This window comes from Thalassophryne amazonica, chromosome 9 (assembly GCF_902500255.1).
Source record: "Thalassophryne amazonica chromosome 9, fThaAma1.1, whole genome shotgun sequence".
In the NCBI taxonomy this organism is placed as follows: Eukaryota; Metazoa; Chordata; class Actinopteri; order Batrachoidiformes; family Batrachoididae; genus Thalassophryne; species Thalassophryne amazonica.
In genome coordinates this window covers 60,022,672-60,045,822 of record NC_047111.1, presented here as the reverse complement: position 1 = coordinate 60,045,822, position 23,151 = coordinate 60,022,672, and the positions used below count along the sequence as shown (strand labels likewise).

At 44.8% G+C, this 23,151-nt stretch overlaps 1 protein-coding gene across 2 annotated transcripts in view; it reads right to left on the bottom strand.

Annotated features, from left to right (window-relative positions):
* The window catches only part of LOC117517215 (max-binding protein MNT-like), a 51,644-nt gene that overhangs the window by 22,313 nt on the left and 6,180 nt on the right, over positions 1–23,151 (bottom strand). Inside the window, exons 2-4 of one of the 2 annotated variants that reach the window (XM_034178157.1) lie at positions 20,418–21,003; positions 20,282–20,323; positions 19,898–20,009 (exon numbers count right to left, since the gene is read on the bottom strand). In XM_034178157.1, coding sequence (XP_034034048.1) covers positions 19,898–20,009; positions 20,282–20,323; positions 20,418–21,003 — 740 coding nt within the window. The remainder of the gene's footprint in view (positions 1–19,897; positions 20,010–20,281; positions 20,324–20,417; positions 21,004–23,151) is intronic. The other variant, XM_034178158.1, reaches the window with a different exon arrangement.

Below are 23,151 nucleotides of genomic sequence, written 5' to 3'. Positions count from 1 at the left end.
AAAAAGTAAACCGTTACTGACTGCCACAATTTTTTTTTCTTGATTTCTTATAGTGTTTCTTAAAGCCAGAATGTTGCCATTTGAAATGACTTTTTTTATGTCATGTCTGTGATCTGCTTTTTTTCTACAAAATTAAACAACTGAATGAACATCCTCCGAGGACGGTGATTCCATAATTTTTGCCAGTGGTTGTATAAAGAGCTGTTCTGGAAAGCAGAATTCACATTGTGGATCAGCTGCAGCTGGTGGAAATAACCGCACACGTGAGTCAATGCACGGTGTTCACACGCACTGATCAATTTACTGCTCTGATATATTCAATCATCTTTACACATATTTTTTCCCCCTTTTGACAGTTTTCTATTATAAATCAATATATATGGCTTAGTAAAGGAATACAGTGATACAGCAGTGACCACGGCACACCAGATGGGTTTTTTCTTTAAATTGGAGCAAGATGGAGCACGCAGCGTGTTGACAGACACTGAGGATTCTGATGATGAAGGAGATGATCCCTCTTTTGTTCTGGACGAGGAACCAAAGCAGGTGGTCCACCAACGTGCGCACAGACCTCCACAGCTTCTGTTTGCAGTTTTTCCAGGACTCAGGTGCTATGAGCTCCATCCCAGCAACGACTCCTGGAACTCAGAGATGCAGACACACACTGCTCCAGCTGTGGCTCCAGGCGCGTTTCATTTAAAGCGTCGAGATTGTTAGCTTCGGTTTTGTTAAGTTCCTCTTTTGCCCCTTTTGCGCTCTTGCTTCGCAGGCTGTTCGGTGATAAAGCCTGTTCGTCCACCTTTTCTCAACGAATTGTAACATTTTTTTTTCCCCCTTCATTCAAGAATCGTCGTGTGCTGTGTGACTGGGCCATAAAGTTGTCTCCGTCTCACACACGCCAGTGGTGGGCACAGCTTACCCAAAAGTTACCTTCAATAACAGCTAATCTGCTAACTGAAAAGTTATATTTTATGAAGCTAAACCGATAAACCACCCAAAAAAAAAATGTATCGGAAGCTACAGCTAACCGATAACTTTCAGTATCGTCTCCGGACTCCAGTGCACTTGCAACTACTAACAAGCTGATTTTGAGTTTTAACACCACAATCGCTTCTGTTAGTGTCAAAGGTGACCACAAACCCAAACAATGAGTCAACATTTCTGTCTTTATAGGCCCTGCCCACTGCCGGAAGCTCCTGTTTACTACGTATTTTGCAGCAGTTAAGCAGTTGAGAGGAGATCAATCAATTTTTTTTTTTATATAGCGCCAAATCACAACAAACAGTTGCCCCAAGGTGCTTTATATTGTAAGGCAAGGCCATACAATAATTATATATGTAAAACCCCAACGGTCAAAACGACCCCCTGTGAGCAAGCACTTGGCTACAGTGGGAAGGAAAAACTCCCTTTTAACAGGACGAAACCTCCAGCAGAACCAGGCTCAGGGAGGGGCAGTCTTCTGCTGGGACTGGTTGGGGCTGAGGGAGAGAACCAGGAAAATGACATGTTGTGGAGGGGAGCAGAGATCGATCACTAATGATTAAATGCAGAGTGGTGCATACAGAGCAAAAAGAGAAAGAAACAGTGCATCATGGGAACCCCCCAGCAGTCTACGTCTATAGCAGCATAACTAAGGGATGGTTCAGGGTCACCTGATCCAGCCCTAACTATAAGCTTTAGCAAAAAGGAAAGTTTTAAGCCTAATCTTAAAAGTAGAGAGGGTGTCTGTCTCCCTGATCTGAATTGGGAGCTGGTTCCACAGGAGAGGAGCCTGAAAGCTGAAGGCTCTGCCTCCCATTCTACTCTTACAAACCCTAGGAACTACAAGTAAGCCTGCAGTCTGAGAGCGAAGCGCTCTATTGGGGTGATATGGTACTACGAGGTCCCTAAGATAAGATGGGACCTGATTATTCAAAACCTTATAAGTAAGAAGGAGAATTTTAAATTCTATTCTAGAATTAACAGGAAGCCAATGAAGAGAGGCCAATATGGGTGAGATATGCTCTCTCCTTCTAGTCCCCGTTAGTACTCTAGCTGCAGCATTTTGAATTAACTGAAGGCTTTTTAGGGAACTTTCAGGACAACCTGATAATAATGAATTACAATAGTCCAGCCTAGAGGAAATAAATGCATGAATTAGTTTTTCAGCATCACTCTGAGACAAGACCTTTCTAATTTTAGAGATATTGCGTAAATGCAAAAAAGCAGTCCTACATATTTTTTTAATATGCGCTTTGAATGACATATCCTGATCAAAAATGACTCCAAGATTTCTCACAGTATTACTAGAGGTCAGGGTAATGCCATCCAGAGTATGGATCTGGTTAGACACCATGTTTCTAAGATTTGTGGGGCTAAGTACAATAACTTCAGTTTTATCTGAGTTTAAAAGCAGGAAATTAGAGGTCATCCATATCTTTATGTCTGTAAGACAATCCTGCAGTTTAGCTAATTGGTGTGTGTCCTCTGGCTTCATGGATAGATAAAGCTGGGTATCATCTGCGTTACAATGAAAATTTAAGCAATACCGTCTAATAATACTGCCTAAGGGAAGCATGTATAAAGTGAATAAAATTGGTCCTAGCACAGAACCTTGTGGAACTCCATAATTAACTTTAGTCTGTGAAGAAGATTCCCCATTTACATGAACAAATTGTAATCTATTAGACAAATATGATTCAAACCACCGCAGCGCAGTGCCTTTAATACCTATGGCATGCTCTAATCTCTGTAATAAAATTTTATGGTCAACAGTATCAAAAGCAGCACTAAGGTCTAACAGAACAAGCACAGAGATGAGTCCACTGTCCGAGGCCATAAGAAGATCATTTGTAACCTTCACTAATGCTGTTTCTGTACTATGATGAATTCTAAAACCTGACTGAAACTCTTCAAATAGACCATTCCTCTGCAGATGATCAGTTAGCTGTTTTACAACTACCCTTTCAAGAATTTTTGAGAGAAAAGGAAGGTTGGAGATTGGCCTATAATTAGCTAAGATAGCTGGGTCAAGTGATGGCTTTTTAAGTAATGGTTTAATTACTGCCACCTTAAAAGCCTGTGGTACATAGCCAACTAACAAAGATAGATTGATCATATTTAAGATCGAAGCATTAAATAATGGTAGGGCTTCCTTGAGCAGCCTGGTAGGAATGGGGTCTAATAGACATGTTGATGGTTTGGATGAAGTAACTAATGAAAATAACTCAGACAGAACAATCGGAGAGAAAGAGTCTAACCAAATACCGGCATCACTGAAAGCAGCCAAAGATAACGATACCTCTTTGGGATGGTTATGAGTAATTTTTTCTCTAATAGTTAAAATTTTGTTAGCAAAGAAAGTCATGAAGTCATTACTAGTTAAAGTTAATGGAATACTCAGCTCAATAGAGCTCTGACTCTTTGTCAGCCTGGCTACAGTGCTGAAAAGAAACCTGGGATTGTTCTTATTTTCTTCAATTAGTGATGAGTAGAAAGATGTCCTAGCTTTATGGAGGGCTTTTTTATAGAGCAACAGACTCTTTTTCCAGGCTAAGTGAAGATCTTCTAAATTAGTGAGACGCCATTTCCTCTCCAACTTACGGGTTATCTGCTTTAAGCTACGAGTTTGTGAGTTATACCACGGAGTCAGGCACTTCTGATTTAAAGCTCTCTTTTTCAGAGGAGCTACAGCATCCAAAGTTGTCTTCAATGAGGATGTAAAACTATTGACGAGATACTCTATCTCACTTACAGAGTTTAGGTAGCTACTCTGCACTGTGTTGGTATATGGCATTAGAGAACATAAAGAAGGAATCATATCCTTAAACCTAGTTACAGCGCTTTCTGAAAGACTTCTAGTGTAATGAAACTTATTCCCCACTGCTGGGTAGTCCATCAGAGTAAATGTAAATGTTATTAAGAAATGATCAGACAGAAGGGAGTTTTCAGGGAATACTGTTAAGTCTTCTATTTCCATACCATAAGTCAGAACAAGATCTAAGATATGATTAAAGTGGTGGGTGGACTCATTTACATTTTGAGCAAAGCCAATAGAGTCTAATAATAGATTAAATGCAGTGTTGAGGCTGTCATTCTCAGCATCTGTGTGGATGTTAAAATCGCCCACTATAATTATCTTATCTGAGCTAAGCACTAAGTCAATCAAAAGGTCTGAAAATTCACAGAGAAACTCACCGTAACGACCAGGTGGACGATAGATAATAACAAATAAAACTGGTTTTTGGGACTTCCAATTTGGATGGACAAGACTAAGAGTCAAGCTTTCAAATGAATTAACGCTCTGTCTGGGTTTTTGATTAATTAATAAGCTGGAATGGAAGATTGCTGCTAAACCTCCGCCGCGGCCCGTGCTACGAGCATTCTGACAGTTAGTGTGACTCGGGGGTGTTGACTCATTTAAACTAACATATTCATCCTGCTGTAACCAGGTTTCTGTAAGGCAGAATAAATCAATATGTTGATCAATTATTATATCATTTACCAACAGGGACTTAGAAGAGAGAGACCTAATGTTTAATAGACCACATTTAACTGTTTTAGTCTGTGGTGCAGTTGAAGGTGCCATATTATTTTTTCTTTTTGAATTTTTATGCTTAAATAGATTTTTGCTGGTTATTGGTGGTCTGGGAGCAGACACCGTCTCTACGGGGATGGGGTAATGAGGGGATGGCAGGGGGAGAGAAGCTGCAGAGAGGTGTGTAAGACTACAACTCTGCTTCCTGGTCCCAACCCTGGATAGTCACGGTTTGGAGGATTTAAGAAAATTGGCCAGATTTCTAGAAATGAGAGCTGCTCCATCCAAAGTGGGATGGATGCCGTCTCTCCTAACAAGCCCAGGTTTTCCCCAGAAGCTTTGCCAATTATCTATGAAGCCCACCTCATTTTTTGGACACCACTCAGACAGCCAGCAATTCAAGGAGAACATGCGGCTAAACATGTCACTCCCGGTCCGATTGGGGAGGGGCCCAGAGAAAACTACAGAGTCCGACATTGTTTTTGCAAAGTTACACACCGATTCAATGTTAATTTTAGTGACCTCCGATTGGCGTAACCGGGTGTCATTACTGCCGACATGAATTACAATCTTACCAAATTTACGCTTAGCCTTAGCCAGCAGTTTCAAATTTCCTTCAATGTCGCCTGCTCTGGCCCCCGGAAGACAATTGACTATGGTTGCTGGTGTCGCTAACTTCACATTTCTCAAAACAGAGTCGCCAATAACCAGAGTTTGATCCTCGGTGGGAGTGTCGTCGAGTGGGGAAAAATGGTTAGAAATGTGAACGGGTTGGCGGTGTACACGGGGCTTCTGTTTAGGGCTACGCTTCCTCCTCACAGTGACCCAGTCGGCCTGCTTTCCCGGCTGCTCGGGATCTGCCAGAGGGGAACTAACGGCGGCTAAGCTACATTTGTCCGCACCGACTACAGGGGCCTGGCTAGCTGTAGAATTTTCCACGGTGCGGAGCCGAGTCTCCAATTCGCCCAGCCTGGCCTCCAAAGCTATGAATAAGCTACACTTATTACAAGTACCGTTACTGCTAAAGGAGGCCGAGGAATAACTAAACATTTCACACCCAGAGCAGAAAAGTGCGGGAGAGACAGGAGAAGCCGCCATGCTAAATCGGCTAAGAGCTAGTAGCTGCGCTAAGCTAGCGGATTCCTAAAAACACGCAAAGTGAATAATGTGTAAATAATTTAGAGGTGATTCAGCAGAAGATGTGATTTAGTTAAGGCATGTGAAGATTACACTGGGAAACAAATCGTTATCTAGATAACTAGATCAATCTAACTGCGCAGATTAAACAGCTAACAGATACAGCAAAACACTGCTGTGCTCCAGAACAGGAAGTGATACAATACCGCAGTGAGAGCCAACCACCAGTAGAGGCAAGCAAGAGCAAGCAAAGAGTTGAGATAAGCTCAACTCTATACACACACACACACACACACACACACACACACACACACACACACACACACACACACACACACACACACACACACACACACACACGTCATTATTCCTTAACCACATCTAGCAGTGCTGCCATGAGGCAGAGGTCTTGGAAAATAAAGCAGTTTTGACCTATGGTTTTGATTTATAAATCAAACTAATCTGGAGAGAATAACGCCATTAATGTAAATTCTGTCATTTGTACAAAGTTAAAATATAACATATCTTTTAATTTTAAATAATGCACTAATTCTTAAGTTTTGTAACAAACACAGACAGATGCCAAAGGGATTATGGGTAAAGTGAGCCTCCATTAACACTGATTGGTTGACTCATTCATTAATGTAAAACCCAACATGTTAATGTGAGGTGGGTGTTCGCATTTACTAGGGCTGCAACAACGAATCGATAAAATCGATAAGATTCGATGACAACAGGCGTTGGCGATGCGTTGTGTCAAGCGATTAGTAGTGACTAGTGCACAGAGCAGATCAGACGCCGTTTCGTAGAACTACACAGTTAGAATATGGCAGATGCAAGTAGACAAAAGAAAGTTAAGACCTCAAAAGTGTGGGAGCACTTTACGTTAAACAACGCAAAGACGCTTGTTAACTGCAACATTTGCCAGTCGGACCTCGCATGGCACGGGAGTACGACGGTGATGCAGCATCTCAAAGGAAAGCATATCGGAGTCATCAAAGAGGAAGGGGAGAACTCAGTGTCTGGGCAAGTTAACAAATGTTTGTTTATTTTTGTGTAAGCAGTCATAACGTCTCAGTATGACAAGTTAGGCAGTGATATGAAGCCTGACGGTTGGATCTAGTCAGGCTCAGGCTGTCTGCGTGTCTCCCAGAGCAGTGAGGTGAGGGGCAGAGAGTGAGAGAAAAAGAAAAAGAACAGTAACAGCACAGACAGTTTTTTGTTAATGTTGTCAAAGTCCTACCATCAACATTAACGCTTGTCCGACTGTCCAGGACAAGTGTAAAATGTGATCGGACAAGTAATAGCTCTAAATCGTTGTCCGACTGGACAAGTGGTGTTTTTTTTGTTTTTTTAAACGTTCAAATTCTTCTCGCACCTCGCGAGAAAGCATCTTCGGTTTTTCCTGCCACTCTCCACGCAGCGGACAATCGGAAAACATGATAACACAGGGTTCTCCCCAGACAATGGAACAACGGCGCCGCGCCACAGTGTTCTGACAGCGCCGTCACACTCTGCCGTGCTATCAGGTAGTTTTTCTAAAATACAGCCAGGCTGTTTGTGCTGCACTCGCCGCTCCCCCCTCCCCCTGCAGACAGAGAGCCGAGCAGCGCTGCAGCGAAAAAAAAAAAAAACTCTGTCAAAGTCTTCACATAAAACGAGCTCCAGAAATTCATTTATAGGCTTTATTTTACTGTTGAAAGCCTTCACGTTTCCAGAGTTTGCTTAAATACGGAGGGAGAGAGAGAGAGAGAAATATATGTGGGATGAGTCACATGTGTCATTGTGAAATGACCACATAGTTTACAAGTTATCCAGAGAATTTTTTCACCATATATTTTATAACATTTATATGTTTCAATGTTGTTTTATGGCAACTCAGCACTTCGATAAAGCAATGCCATTTGAAATAATTATTTTTGTTCTTTATTATAAACTGTTTTATTCTTTATTATTTTATATTTCAACAGCCAAGGGACATTTGACAATTTGTTGATTTTCCAAGTATTTTAAGTTTTCAAATAATGTTCTGTTGTTAAATAAAGTGATGGAAGGAGAGAAAAATTGTTTCCCTGGCACATTTTTAAAAAATTCCCTGCTAATCTGATTAATCGAATAATCGTGTCGAAACCCCATCAGATTCATCGATTACCCAAATAATCGTTTGTTGCAGCCCTAGTATTTACATATAAATGTGCTTTTGTAAAATACAAGCCATTTGCAAAAAGCCAAAAGTCAAGCTGTGATTAGACAACCGCCTGATATAACCGCCATCTACTGGCGCCCAGATGCTCAGACCCTAACCCATAATCGTTTGCATGCCAGAGAGTTGCTGCGGATTAAACAGCACAGAGAGACAACACGACAATTGTAAATGAACATTATACAACCAAAATGTACATTTTTATTTCTTTTCATCAGCTGCAGCAAGAGGCTGCGACAACTCTTTGGCGTGCAAAGGACTATGAGATATTTCAATACTTAGGGTGAATACTGCCATGAACACTACTGGCCAGTAGATGGCAATAGAGACTGTGAAATCTTGCCAAAACAAATATTCCAAATAAATAATCTGTGTCTGCTCCGTTTAAGATGTGTGGAATTTAATAAATGCAAACTGAATTTCAGACATCTTATATATATTACTCTGGAACAAACAGGACAGACAGTCTTTGACATAAGCGAGACGTTAAAGAGCAAACAGGAAGCAATTGCCGCTTACAGTGATTCCAACTGAAAATAATGGATACACAACCTGAGCTTCTTCTGGCATTTTTACATAAAACAAACACAATAACATCTATAAACCCAGAGAATATATTCACAAGAGTTTTAGGCACAATATACGAGGTCTATTAGATAAGAAACCGACATTTTTATTTATTTTTTTTAACTATATGGATTTGAATGACGTGCAATTACACCAATCATGCTTGAACCCTTGTGCGCATGCGTGAGTTTTTTTTCACGCGTGTCGGTGACGTCATTTCCCTGTGGGCAGGCCTTGAGTGAGATGTGGTTCAGCCCTCTCGGCTGAATTCCTTTGTTTCACACGCTGCTCGAGACGGCGCGCGTTGCTTTATCAAAAATTTTTCTGGACCTGTGAGGAATATCCGAGTGGACACTATTCGAGAAATTAAGCTGGTTTTCGGTGAAAAGTTTAACGGCTGATGAGAGATTATGGGGTGTTTCTGTCGGTGTAAGGACTTCCCACGGAGCGGGACGTCGTGCAGCGCTTCCAGGCGCCGTTGTCGGCACGTTTCAACCTGAAAACATCCTAATTTAAGGCTTAATTCACCCAGGACATCGTGAGAGAACAGAGAAGATTCAGAAGAGGCTGGCATGAGGACTTTATGCGGACATTCCACTGTTTAAGGACATTTTGTAATTAAAGATGTGCGCACACAGATTCGCAGAGTCGTCACGGAAACGACTCGGCAAATCTGTGTGCGCCGCGACAGGAAAAACACCTCCGTGTTGAAAACCATTTGTAAAATTCAGGCGGCTTTTGATGGCTTTCAACAAGTGAGTAACTGAGAAATTGTTTAACAGCTTGGGCATGTTCCAACTTGCCCGTTAAGGTTTCCAACGGAGGTGTTTTTCCTGTTGTGACCCCCCGCGGTCGGGTCCAGCCCGACATGCGACTCTGCCCACACGTTCTTTCATTACAAAATGTCCGTTAACAATGGAATGTCCGAATAAACTCCTCATGCCGACTTCTTCTGAAAGTTCTCTGTTCTCTGACGACTTACTGGGTCAACAGAGCCTGAAATGTGGAAGTTTTCAACTTGAAACGGCGAGACGCTGCCGCCTCGAAGCGCAGATTGCCGTCAGGCACCGTGGGCCGTCCTTAAAGCGACACTACCAGACCAAAATCTCTCATCAGCCGTTAAAATTTTTACCGAAAACCAGCTGAATTTATCGAATGGTGTCCACTCAGTTGTGCCTTAAAGTTTTGAAAAAATTTTGATCAAACAACGCAGCAGTCTCTGAGCCATTACTAAACAATGAAAAAAAATCGACAAGAGGGTGGGCCACTCCTCACTCAAAGACTGCCCACAGGCGAATGACGTAACCGACAGGCATGAAAAAACTCTTGCATGCCCACGAGGGATCAAGCATGTCTGATGTAATCACACGTGATTCAAATCCATATGGTTTTTGAAAAAAATAATAAGGTCGGATACTTTTCTAATAGACCCGTACAAAGGGTTTAATGCTGTTGTCCTTGTGGAGCCTGATCAGAGCGTCTCAAATGCACTTCACCTGTCGTGAATGTACTGAGATTACCCAAAATGCACTAGAAACAGCATGCCCCCTCTAAAACCTTCAAAATTAGTGCATTACTTTCAATCTAAAACATATATCTGATATTTTCACTTTATAAAACTTCAGACGTGGCGTAAATTTAAATAACTTGTCCAAAATTAGTTTGGTTAAAATTTTAACCATAAGTTAAAACTGTATGCCTCTGGATGACTTGGGTGATATTGCCAGCAAGTCAGTATGGGGTCAAAAGAAATTATCTTTTTTCTTTTGCTTTCTTTCTTTTCTGTGACCAGTTCTCCTTTGCCTGCAGAGGATAGAGTGGTTTCTCCTGGAACTAGCTCTCTTCTGTTTGCAAAGGATAGAGCTGTGCATCTACTACAAAACATTTAACAGGTAGGTTCTCAAATCTTTGATATCGGACTTCATAAATGTTTGTAACTGTTAAGCTTTGTTCACCACGCCTGCAAAAATATGTTAGCGGTCTAAAAATTATCGGACCAAAATTTATCGGAAGATAATTATTCTGCTGACAGTTTTCAAAATTATCTGAAAAGCTAAGCTGATAATGAAAACATTAGCTTTGATAATTAGCGGTTAGCGGATTAGCAGAACTGTGCCCACCACACACACACACACACACACACACACACACACACACACACATACTTTCCTCACTACACGCGCTCAAATTTAGATTCCTGCTGCCAACAGTACAGATCTGGTTTCAAGCCCTCTGCCCCTCCCATCCCATCACCTGAACTCCTCCCTATCTAGTTCCACACATGCAGCTTTTTCCTGGAAGGATGTTTCCTACTTGCACTAACTTTCTGCATTCGACTTTCACCTGCGGAATGTGCAAATTTCCTGGTTGCAGTGTATATGACATCACACATGCAACAACACCTCTGATGAACATTTTATGAAATATATGTTTGGAGCTACAGCTGCTTATGTATGTGCAGAGTTCAACGTGAACATTTTCAAGGTCTTCTCATCCAAACCCAGACTCTGCAAATCCTGCAGCAAATCACCAAGGAAACTGCTATGGGTGGCAGCTGTTTCCAGGGCAACCACATCCACGAGGACTTGGCCGCTTGAGCAGCAGTTTGTTAGAGAACATAAGGAGCTACCTAATTGGGTAAGACACCATGGTAATTATATATAAGGAGTAATGTGGTTGGATGCTTGCCAGTTGTCCCCTCCCCTCAAGCACCTCCTTCCCACGATCTGTGTCCTTACACTCCCCAATGCCTCATTCACTTGAGACACTACCCCTCCTCTCACTTTTTTCTTTCCCCCCCCCTTTCTTAAATACCTCATTTGCCTTTCTTTGTTTTCTACACCTTTATCGCACAATAGCGTGGCGTCAAAGTGGGCACTGTCACCTGGGATCAGGAAGGTTAGGGGTTTGTTGCCCTTCTCAAGGACACTGTCACTCTACACTGCGCTTGAAGACAGAACCCACTGACCCTACAGTTCTTGGACAACTTGTTCATAAAACAAAATTTGAATGTAGCATGAATTTGACTGGATTTGCCGTTACATCACCTTCACAAGCATATTCTTAAGCAAGCAAACATGAAGGAACAAACAGGCTGTGGTACACCTGCCGCCTGTTGCTATGGTGACCCAGTGTTCTAAACTCAGGACAACACAGGATTAGACGGGTGGAGACAAGGAAGAAGGCTGTGAGAGACGGCGGTTTTTTGGGGGGGCGGCAATTTATAATGTGGTACCTGTTCTGCTGTTACAAGCACACAGACACAGTCTGCTGTGTCCAGTTATTCCAGAATAAGTCAGTGTCTCCCGCTCACTAAAGGCGGTGACATCATCGGGCTTGCAGCAGCCATGTGCTTACAGGGGCCTGATATTCGTCAGACTTCCATGAACAAAAGAAGACAAAAAAAGAGAGAGAAGAGGTGAAGCTTATGTATAATAAAACATAGGCTCTTTCCTCGATTAGAATATGGAAAAAAGAAAGCATGGCATGTCCAGCATTAGTCTCCAACTGGTTCAAATGCTGCTGCTGGAACATTGACTAGGAGCAGAAAGTTTGACCAATTACCCCAATTCTGACCTCCTTACAAGGTAAGATTTTAAGGTTTTGTCACTAACATGCATAATCCTTTATGGATTAGTGCCTCCCTATCTGGTCAACCTAATTAAACCTTACATACCAGCCGAGGTTCTGCATTCTTAGGACACAGGATTACTGTGTGCCCCTAAGGTTAAAAAGAAGCCAGCAGGCCACATAGCGTTCTTATCATGCACCTGTTCTGTGGAATGATTTGCCTGCTGAGATAATACAGTCTGATTCTCTGGAGTGTTTCAAATCCAGATTAAAGACTCCTCCATTTTCCCTTTCCTATGACTAACATATACCGTATTTTCTGCACCATAAGGCGCACCGGATTATAAGGCGCGCCCTCAATTAGGGGTACTTAACCCTTACAAAAGGCGCACGCTAAAACATATAGAATACAAAAAAAAAAAAAAAAAGTTCACGGAAGCAAAACGGTGAGTTTATTTGAACTTTTTAACAACCGGTATTTAACAATATGGTACTCACATTATTTTTTATTATGGTTCTGTCACAAATCCATCGAAGTCTTAATCTTCTGTGTCTGAATTGAACAGTTGGTCTTCTAGCTGTGGCCACCTCGCTTTGTTTCTGGGGAAACTCCCGTTTGGTCTTTTTAACTTGGCGCAGTTCATTTTCTTGTTTCCTCTCGCAGCTGGTCTATTCCCATGAACAACCGCATAACTGATAGCCTGCAGTTTGAATTGTGCCTCATAAGCATGTCTCTTCGCTGGCGCCATTTTCGGGGGTCCTTAGACAAACAAATGTTGTTTTGCAGGATACCTGTAGTATACGGTAACTACCGGAGGAGTGGCGGAGGTAGGTGTACGTACCACGGACTCTTCTATGATTGGTTTATTGCTGGCAGCATACGTACTCTACGCTACCAGCGTACGTACTTTACGTATTACGTAATGTTCTCCGATTGGTTTATCGCTGCCAGGGTACGTACTCTACGCTGCTAGCGGACGTACTTTACATATTACGTCCTTGTGTCAGCGGGAAATGGTCCGATATTTCGACGGTCAAAGACAACGTCGATTGTTTTTACAGATTTTGGAATTCAGTGCGCACATAAGGCGCACCGGATTATAGGGCGCATGGCAGATTTTGGGGAAAATTTAAGGCTTTTAGGTGTGCCTTATGGTGCGGAAAATACGGTATGGGTTGTATTTTTCACCACCTCCTCCTCCTTAATTGTGTCATTAACTCATTGAGTGCCAGCCATTTTCAAAGTACAGAACATCCCAGTGCCAGGATTTTTTCAGCATTTGAGTGTTTTTTCAAGACCCATAGATAATTGAGTTCTATGTCCATGTCAACAACAAACATACCAAAAGAAACTTCACTTTCCTTCATCATCAGAAAAAAACGTTTGTTTGTACCTCTTTCCATTCTTTAGTAATTGTCTGCAGAACATGGGTGGGTATCACTAAAAATGCTGATTTCTGACAAAAAACTGAGAAAATTGGCTTTTTGTGACAAGCAACATTTCAAGCAGAAAATGTCTTTGATTATAATTGTTTTTGCTTCAGTGACATCTCAAACATTATGAAAAGTGATCCTAATGTATAATGCACCAAAAATCGTCCGATGAGTCAAGGTCAGGCTTGCTGAAATCCGAACCGTCAGGGGAGGGACTCCGGCTGTCTCTTCTCTCTGCGGCGCGTCTTTTCACTCTGGCTTGTGTGTAGTTGTCGGTGATTTGGGTGCTAGTGGGCGGCGCACTACCCAAACCTTTGGACATACTCTGCTTCTGATCTGTGTGCGCATGCGTGAATTTTTCCACGCCTGTCAATTGCGTCATTTGCTTGTAAGCAGCCTTTGTGTGAGGTGTGTGTCATGCGCTCTGCGTTTTTTCATTCGAAGGAAAAAGACGGAACAACTGCAGCAGCGCGACTGCATCAAATTTTGCCAGAAACTGGGCGACAGCCAGGTGGAAACCATTCGGATTAGGAGCGGTACAACCGGTTTAGACGTCTGCACAATGGTGGAGAGCGAGCTACGCTCCGGTCGGCCATCAACATGCTGAAATGACCAGATCATTTCCAAAGTGAACGCTGTTGTGATGTGGGACCATCGTGTGACTATCCAAGAAATTGCGTAAGAGGTGGACATCAGCACTTTTTCGGCACATTCCACTGTGAAAGAAGATTTGGCCATGAAAAGGAGTGTCTTTCCTGAAGCTTCTGACGGTGGAGCAAAAGCACCTTTGTGTTGAACCCTGACAGGACATGTTCTGACATGCCCAGCTCTTCCACAATTTCTTGTATAGTCACACGTCTGAAAAGCCACCGAAAGCCGTGTGAATAATCCGAATGATTTCCACCTGGCTGTCACCCAGTTTCTGGCAAAATTTGATGCAGTCGCGCTGCTCCAGTCGTTCCGTCTTTTTCCTTGGAATGAAAAAACGCTGAGCGCACGACACACACCTCACACAAAAGCTGCTTACAAGCAAATGATGCAATCGACAGGCGTGAAAAAATTCATGCATGCGCATGAAGGTTCAAGGCTGGCTTATGCAAGCACACGTGATTCAAATCCATCAGGTTTTTGAAAAAAATAAAAAAGGTCCGATACTTTTCTAACAGACCGCAAAGTTAATTTCTTCTCTGAGACAAGTTTAGATAATCACATATCCACACTCACACTGCTACCACCCACAGAATGGGCTCCCTTGTGATTACAACTCTAATTTTTTTTTTACACAAGCTAGATCAGCTGATTACCCCCCCATAAAAAAACGTAATTGGCTCGATGACGCGTCTTTGGCGCTGAGCGTTACTATCGGAAAAGACGTGTTGAAGAGCCAATGGCATCGAGTGAGTTAAAAATAGAGCAGGCCTCAGCATATTTTGGGTCCATTTAATGAAGCAAAGGTCTAGCTGCCAGCGACCACATTAGTAACCTCTGTGTTACTCTGTTGTTCTACTGCTGGGAATGAGTACTTTATGTGCAGTTATTTCCGACTGATTGTTCGATTTATCTGTGTGTGTGTGGTGCTTTGACTGCAAGTAAGGCCCAAGTTCTACGCTAGCTTTTGGACCCCAAGCCTGAAGGCCCAGAAATGCACAAAGGGACACTGGCTGGGACACTTACAACAACAAAAAACTTCTACTCTTATGTGACTGTGAACATGTTTTTCTTTTGCATGGTTGATGTTTGATGACTATTTGTGTGTACTTTGCTTCTTTGAGCTGTTATTGTTAGAATGGCATAAGCAGTGGGTCACCCCTCCGAGTCTGGTCTGCTTGAGGTTTCTTCCTCCAAAAAACAAAAAAATAATGCTTGCTCGGGGGAGGGGGGGGTAAGGTTAGACCTTACCCATGTGAAGTGCCTTGGGGCTACTTGTGTTGTGATTTGGCACTGTATAAATAAAGTGAATTGAAATTAACATGATGAAACCTTCAAATTTAAGTTCAAAGGGTAAATCAACTCCCCCTCGAACTGCCACCTTATCGTGGTGGGGGAGTTTGCGTTCCCAGATGATCCTAGGAGCTACGCTGTCGGGGGCTTCGTGCCCCTGGTAGAGTCTCCCATGGCAAACAGTTCCTAGGTGATGGGCCAGACTAAGGACAGTTCAAAAGCTCCCATGACCGACATGAAATCAAGGACCGAGGCGTCGCCCAGTATGGCAGAGCCGGGGACCCGCCCTGGAGCCAGGCCTGGGGTTGGGGCTCGCGCTCGAGCGCCTGGTGGTCGGGCCTTAGCCCACGGGGCCCAGCCGGGCTGAGCCCAATAGGACAATGTGGGCCCACCCTCCTGTGGGTTCACCACCTGCAGAGGAGGCCATGGGGGTCGGGTGCAGAGAGGACTGGGTGGCAGTCGAGGGTGGGTGGCCCGGCTGCCCGGTCCGCGCTCACAGCCTCTGGCTGTTGGGATGTGGAACGTCACCTTGCTGAGGGGGAAGGAGCCTGAGCTTGTGCGGGAGGTTGAGAGGTACCGACTAGAGACAGTCGGGCTCACCTCCACGCACAGCTTGGGCTCTGGTACCCAACTCCTGGAGAGGGGCTGGATGCTCCACTTTTCTGGTGTTACTCATGGGGAGAGCCAGCGAGCTGGGGTAGCACTGCTTATTGCTCCCCAGCTCAGTCGCCATGTGTTGGAGTTCACCCCGGTGGACGAGAGGGTCGTGTCCCTATGCCTTCGGGTTGGGGACAGATCTCTCACTGTTGTCTCAGCCTATGGGCCAAGCGGCAGTGCAGAGTACCCAACCTTCTTGGAGTCTCTGGGAGGGGTACTAGATAGTGCTCCGACCGGGGACTCCACTGTTCTCCTGGGGGACTTCAACGCCCACGTGGGCGGCGACAGCGAGACCTGGAGGGGCGTGATTGGGAATCTGAACTCAAGTGGTGTTCAGTTGTTGGACTTCTGTGCTAGTCACAGTTTGGCCATCATGAACACCATGCTCGAGCACAGGCGTGTCCACAAGTGCACGTGACACCAGGACACCCTGAGCCAGAGGTCAATGATCGACTTTGTAGTCGTATCATCTGACCTTTGGCCACGTGTCTAGGACACTCGGGTAAAGAGAAGGGCTGAGCTGTCGACCGATCACCACCTGGTGGTGAGTTGGATCCGCTGGGAGGGGAAGAAGCCGGTCAGACCTGGCAGGCCCAAACGTATCGTGAGGGTCTGCTGGGAATGACTGGCGGAACCCTCTGTCAGCGAGGTCTTCAACTCCCACCTCCGGGAGAGCTTCTCCCAGATCCCGGGGGAGGTTGGAGACATGGAGTCTGAGGGGGCCATGTTCTCCACCTCCACTGTCGATGCGGCCGCCTGTAGCTGTGGTTGCAAGGTCTCTGGTGCCTGTCACAGTGGCAATCCCCAAACTACTTGTCTTTGTTGGTAGGTGGGACCCCGGAGGCAGCTGACAGGTACTGGCAGGCCAAGCGTGCTGCAGCCTGTGTGGTCGTAGAGGCAAAAACTTGGGTCTGGGAGGAGTTCAGAGAGGCCATGGAAGAGGATTATCGGTCGGCCTCAAAGAAATTCTGGCAAACCGTCCGACGCCTCAGGAGGCAGAAGCAGCTCTCCGCCAACACTGTCTATAGTGCGGGTGGGGAGCTGTTGACCCTGACTGGGGATGTTATTGGGCGGTGGAAGGAATACTTTGAGGATCTCCTCAATCCCATCGTCACGTCTTCCGAAAGGAAGTAGAAACTGGGGACTCAGAGGCCGACTCGTCCATCACTCAGGCCGAAGTCACCGATGTGGTCAGAAAGCTCCTTGGTGGCAAGCCTCCTGGGGTGGACTAAATCCGTCCTGAGTACCTTAAGTCTCTGGATGCTGTGGGACTGTCCTGGTTGACACGTCTCTGCAACATTGCGTGGCGGTCAGGGACAGTACCCCTGGATTGGCAGACCGGGGTGGTGGTCCCTCTGTTTAAGAAGGGGGTCCGGAGGGTGTGTTCCAACTATAGGGGGATCACACTCCTCAGCCTCCCCGGTAAGGTCTATTCCAGGGTGTTGGAGAGGAGAATCCGACCGATACTCGAACCTCGGATTCAGGAGGAGCAGTGTGGTTTTCGTCCTGGTCGCGGCACACTGGAGCAGCTCTACACCCTCCATCGGGTGCTCGAGGGTTCAAGGGAGTTCGCCCAACCAGTCCACATGTATTTTGTGGATCTGGAGAAGGCTTTCGACCGTGTCCCTTGGGGCACCCTGTGGGGGGTGCTCTGGGGGTATGGGGTCCGGGGTCCTTTGCTAAGGGCTATCCGGTCCCTGTACGACCACAGCAGGAGCTTGGTTCGCATTGCCGGTAGTAAGTCAAACCTGTTTCCAGTGCACGTTGGCCTCCGCCAGGGCTGCCCTTTGTCACCGGTTCTGTTCATTACCTTTATGGACAGAATTTCTAGGCGCAGCCAGGGTGTAGAGGAGGTCCGGTTTGGGAACCACAGAATCTCATCTCTGCTGTCTGCGGATGATGTGGTTCTGTTGGCTTCGTCAAACCAGGACCTTCAGCGTGCACTGGGGCAGTTTGCAGCCGAGTGTGAAACGTCCGGGGTGAGGATCAGCACCTCCAAATCCGAGGCCATGGTTCTCGACCGGAAAAAGGTGCCTTGCCCTCTTCAGGTCGGTGGGGTGTCCTTGCCTCAGGTGGAGAAGTTTAAGTATCTTGGGGTCTTGTTCACGAGTGAGGGACGGCTGGAGCGTGAGATTGATAGACGGATCGGTGCAGCGTCTGCAGTGATGCGGTCGCTGTATCGGACCGTCGTGGTGAAGAGAGAGCTGAGCAGGGGGGCAAAGCTCTCGATTTACCGATCGATCTACATTCCAACCCTCACCTATGGTCATGAGATTTGGCTCATGACCGAAAGAACAAGATTGCGAGTACAAGCGGCCGAGATGAGTTTCCTCTGCAGGGTGGCTGGGCGCTCCCTTAGAGATTGGGTGAGGAGCTCTGTCACTTGGGAGGAGCTCAGAGTCAAGCCGCTGCTCCTCCACGTCAAAAAGAGACAGCTGAGGTGGCTCTGGCATCTTTTCCGGATGCCCCTTGGACGCCTCACCAGAGAGGTGTTCTGGGCACGTCCCATCGGGAGGAGGCCCTGGGGAAGACCCAGATCACGCTGGAGGGACTACGTCTCTCAGCTGGCTTGGGAACACCTCAGGGTTCCCCCGGAGGAGCTGGGGGAGGTCTGTGTGGATCGGGAGGTCTGGGCGGCTTTGCTTGAGCTGCTGCCCCCGCGACCCAACCTAAGATAAGCAGAAGAAAATGGATGGATGGATGGATGGATGGGTAAATCAGTAATATCTGGCTATCTTTGAATGAAAATTATTAGCGGACAGAAGTTTGCAACTGTTGCTCATCAGTGACCTTCACTGAGTTGATGAGTTTTCAAGTTTCTTTTTTAATGAAAGGCATCTGAGGGGTGAGGCATAACCCTATGTGTGCACATAACGCCACACTGGAAGAACATGACAGTGATTTCAAAATATAGGAGGAGTGAAAAAACAAGACCATTAAACCAGACATTGTTAATCTAGTCCTACTGGTTGAAGAATTTTCTTGTGGTTGCATGCCATTTATCAGTCATGACAGCAACATACATGTGCCACATATGTAACAAAACAGACATTACAGTACACTGACGTAACCAACTCAGAGCTAAACTGACCAGATAACCAGATAATCAAGTAGAGATTTTATTTTTTTGAAATGGGTAACCCTCAAGTTCAGGTTCTCCACCAGAGGCCTGGTAGCTTCAGGGTCCTGCACATTTCTAGTTCTTTCTTAAACTCCTAGTACTCTTCTATGTTCTTGTTCTCTTTCTGATGATGATGCACCATTTACAAGTGAAATATCTACGATAAGTGACATTTTGTACTCCTTGTCAACCACCATGTCTGGTTGTTTGGCCGCCAGCTGTTAAGACCCACAGCACCTTAACTCTGCTGTTTTCAACCACCTATGGTGGTGTTCCCCACTTCATCATTAGTGCTTCCCGTCCATATCTGGAGCAAATGCTCCTGTACACTATACCAGCTACTAGGTTTCATCTCTCAGTGTCTGCTGTCCCAGCTTACATCTTGCATCCTGCCACTATGTGCTGGAATGTCTCAGGGACATCTTTGCACAGCCTGCACCACAGGTCCTGACTGCTATTGCAGACCCCCGCCTCTACGGACCTGGTGCTCAGTCCTGTTGGTGCTGTTCTTCTGTTACCATGATATGTTCCATCCTTTAGCTCAGCCTTTTCTACTCAAAGCTATAATTTCTTGATGCACCAACACATGGAAGAACTGATGCCTAAATCCCCAAACCTCTGCTTGCATTGGCTATAATGAACTGAAAAACAAACTACCAACATTACATTTTTCGCACATACATTTTTTTTGTTTTGTTTTTAAACAAAGCATTATGGTGTCAAAGCTGAGAACACACAAGAAGAATTCTACCTGTATGTAACGCAAAGCGCTGCGCAGCACACTGAGGTTGGAGGTTTTCTTCTCATCCACATTTGGAACATTCTTCTTCAGCGTCTCAAAACATTCTTTCAGGTGCGCTCGCCTAAAGGACAGAAAGGCACAAAAAACTCTAGTTTTCAATAAAACATTCCGAGGACATTTTTCACTGTTTGTTTATAAGATGACTATTTAGGAGTGATGCTGTGAAGGATTACATGGCTCTCGCTAGATTTAAGAAATGTCACGGCCTTTGACCTCATCAATTTGTTTCAAAACACCTAATACATAATGATGTTGTGGTCAAGAACGAGTTCTGTTTTTTTCTGAAGAGTTAGCAACAACGGCAACAATAGACAGATTGATATTTTGACCAACCTGTTCTTCTCCAATTTGTTATGTACTTCTCTAGTTCCCGCACTGGAAACACACAGAATAAGTGATCAAACACAAATGCTAAATTTGTATGGATTCAGACAACTTTTAAGAGCTGCACGTGCGCCAGTGCACTAACCCTCCTGGTCTCCTCTTCCCTTCCATCGCCCTCATGTCCTCCATAGTCACTCCATTAGGCCGCGGCTGTGATATAGGTGGAGCCTGATGGGTGATCAGTGCATGTTGCGAGGCACAACCAGTAGTGCTGACAGAGGCTGGGTACGGAATCTGAACCTGAGACTGTGATTGGCTGGGGTTTCCACCGACAAGTTGCTGATTGGTGTCCATCTTCATCTGTGGGGTGCACAACAAATGGTGAGACGCCGGCAGCGCCTGATGAGGCTGCAGTGGGGAAGAAGAGTTTTTGGTTGGTGGGGAGATGTTAAGTGCCGTTGCTGCTGCAGCAACTTGTGTTGTAAGTGGGAGGGGTGGGACTGAGGGTGTTGCCGTAACCACTGGGACCATGGGAATGACAGCGATGGGGACTTGAGGTGGTGGTAGAGGGGGCGGCTGAGGGGCAGGCGATTGGTGTAGCTGCGGCTGATACGAGTCATCTCCCCAAGTGACATGGTTGGTTCTGACTGGCTGGGACGATGAAGTTACAAGCTCTACGCACTTGTATTCTGCCTCCTTGTTGAGAAGTTCTTTCTCTTTTCGATGCTCTTCTGTGGAAACAAAGGAAGAGGATCAGTATAACCTGCCGTTGAGTACACAAAAGCTACAGGGTCTGCAAAGAATTTCACACACTGTTTGACATCCATTATGTAAAATATTTTAAGTAAAATTATTTTATTAAGCAACATGTGCTAATGCCATATTTTTGTTAATAATTATGGACTTGATTATACCCCTTCTCTGATGTTTAGGTTCAAAGTAGTGCTGGGCAGAATGGGTTGTGGCTTAATCTACTGTCAGACAAACATAAGTATTAACTTAGTCATTTATAGTGTCCAGCCTAAAATGTCTTCCATTTTCCAGCTCTGCTTGTTCTTTAATGGTCTAGTTCAAAAATAATGAAGCCTAATTGCTGATTTGCATTGCATTTGTCATGAACAAGCCATTATTTTATTTAGCACCATCCACATTTATCTGTGAGTTGCCTATAGTGTCTTTGACAGGTACTGTAAATTTCATGGAAAAAGTCCACATGGTTCCAGAGATATGCAAGAAATTTACCCCAAAAATAGGACTTTTTTTCATCAATTTTGTGACATTGATATTTAGCATCATCATTTAAAGTTGAATGTTAAAGAAATAACCTTGTATTTTGTCAGTTTGTTTGTTTGTGCTTCATACTAACACACAGTTACGAGGTCTATTAGAAAAGTATCCGACCTTATTATTTTTTTCAAAAACCATATGGATTTGAATCACGTGTGATTACATCAGACATGCTTGAACCCTCGTGGGCATACGAGTTTTTTCACGCCTGTGGGCAGTCTTTGAGTGAGGAGTGGCCCACCCTCTCGTCGTTTTTTCATTGTTTAGGAATGGCTCAGAGACTGCTGCTTTGTTTGATAAATTTTTTTTCAAAAACTGTAAGGCACAACTGAGTGGACACCATTCGATAAATTCAGCTGGTTTTCGGTAAAAATTTTAACGGCTGATGAGAGATTTTGGTCTGGTAGTGTCACTTTAAGGACGGCCCACGGCACCTGACGGCGATCTGCGCTTCGAGGCGGCAGCGTCTCGCCGTTTCAAGTTGAAAACTTCCACATTTCAGAACTTTCAGGAAAAGTCGGCATGAGGAGTTTATTCCATTGTTAACGGACATTTTGTAATGAAAGAACGTGCGGGCAGAGTCGCATGTCGGGCCGGCTCCGACCACGGGGGGTCGCGACAGGAAAAACGCCTCCGTTGGAAACCTTAACGGGCAAGTTGGAACATGCCCAAGCTGTTAAACAATTTCTCAGTTACTCACTTGTTGAAAGCCATCAAAAGCCGCCTGAATTTTACAAATGGTTTTCAACATGGAGGTGTTTTTCCTGTCGCGGCGCACACAGATTTGCCGAGTCGTCACGGAAACAACTCAGCGAATTTGCGTGCATGTCTTTCATTACAAAATGCCCTTAAACAGTGGAATGTCCGCATAAAGTCCTCATGCCGGCCTCTTCTGAATCTTCTCTGTTCTCTCATGACGTCCTGGGTGAATTAAGCCTTAAATTAGGACGTTTTCAGGTCGAAACAGGCCGACGACGGCGCCTGGAAGCACTGCACGACGTCCCGCTCCGTGGGAAGTCCTTACACCGACAGAAACACCCTCTAATCTCTCATCAGCCGTTAAACTTTTCACCGAAAACCAGCTTAATTTCTCGAATAGTGTCCACTCGGATATTCCTCACAGGTCCAGAAAAAATGTTGATAAAGCAACGCGCGCCGTCTCGAGCAGCGTGTGAAACAAAGGAATTCAGCCGAGAGGGCGGGACCACATCTCACTCAAGGCCTGCCCACAGGGAAATGACGTCACCGACACGCGTGAAAAAACTCAGGCATGCGCACGAGGGTTCAAGCATGATTGGTGTAATCGCATGTCATTCAAATCCATATAGTTAAAAAAATAAATAAAAGGGTCGGTTTATTGTCTAATAGACCTCGTATACATTTTTTGTAAAGGTAGAAATGTCATTTCCTAGAAAATCATCATGTTTCTAAAGCAAGGTAAAACTGTCGCAAGCATAATGCTGAGAATAAGTCCTTGATTTATTTGTGTCAAAACCTTAGCTATATCTCCTATTTTGCTTCAATAGAATAATTATATAACTTGTTTAATAATACCAGGAACCAATGGACAGAATTTCTTTGTTTCAGGCTTC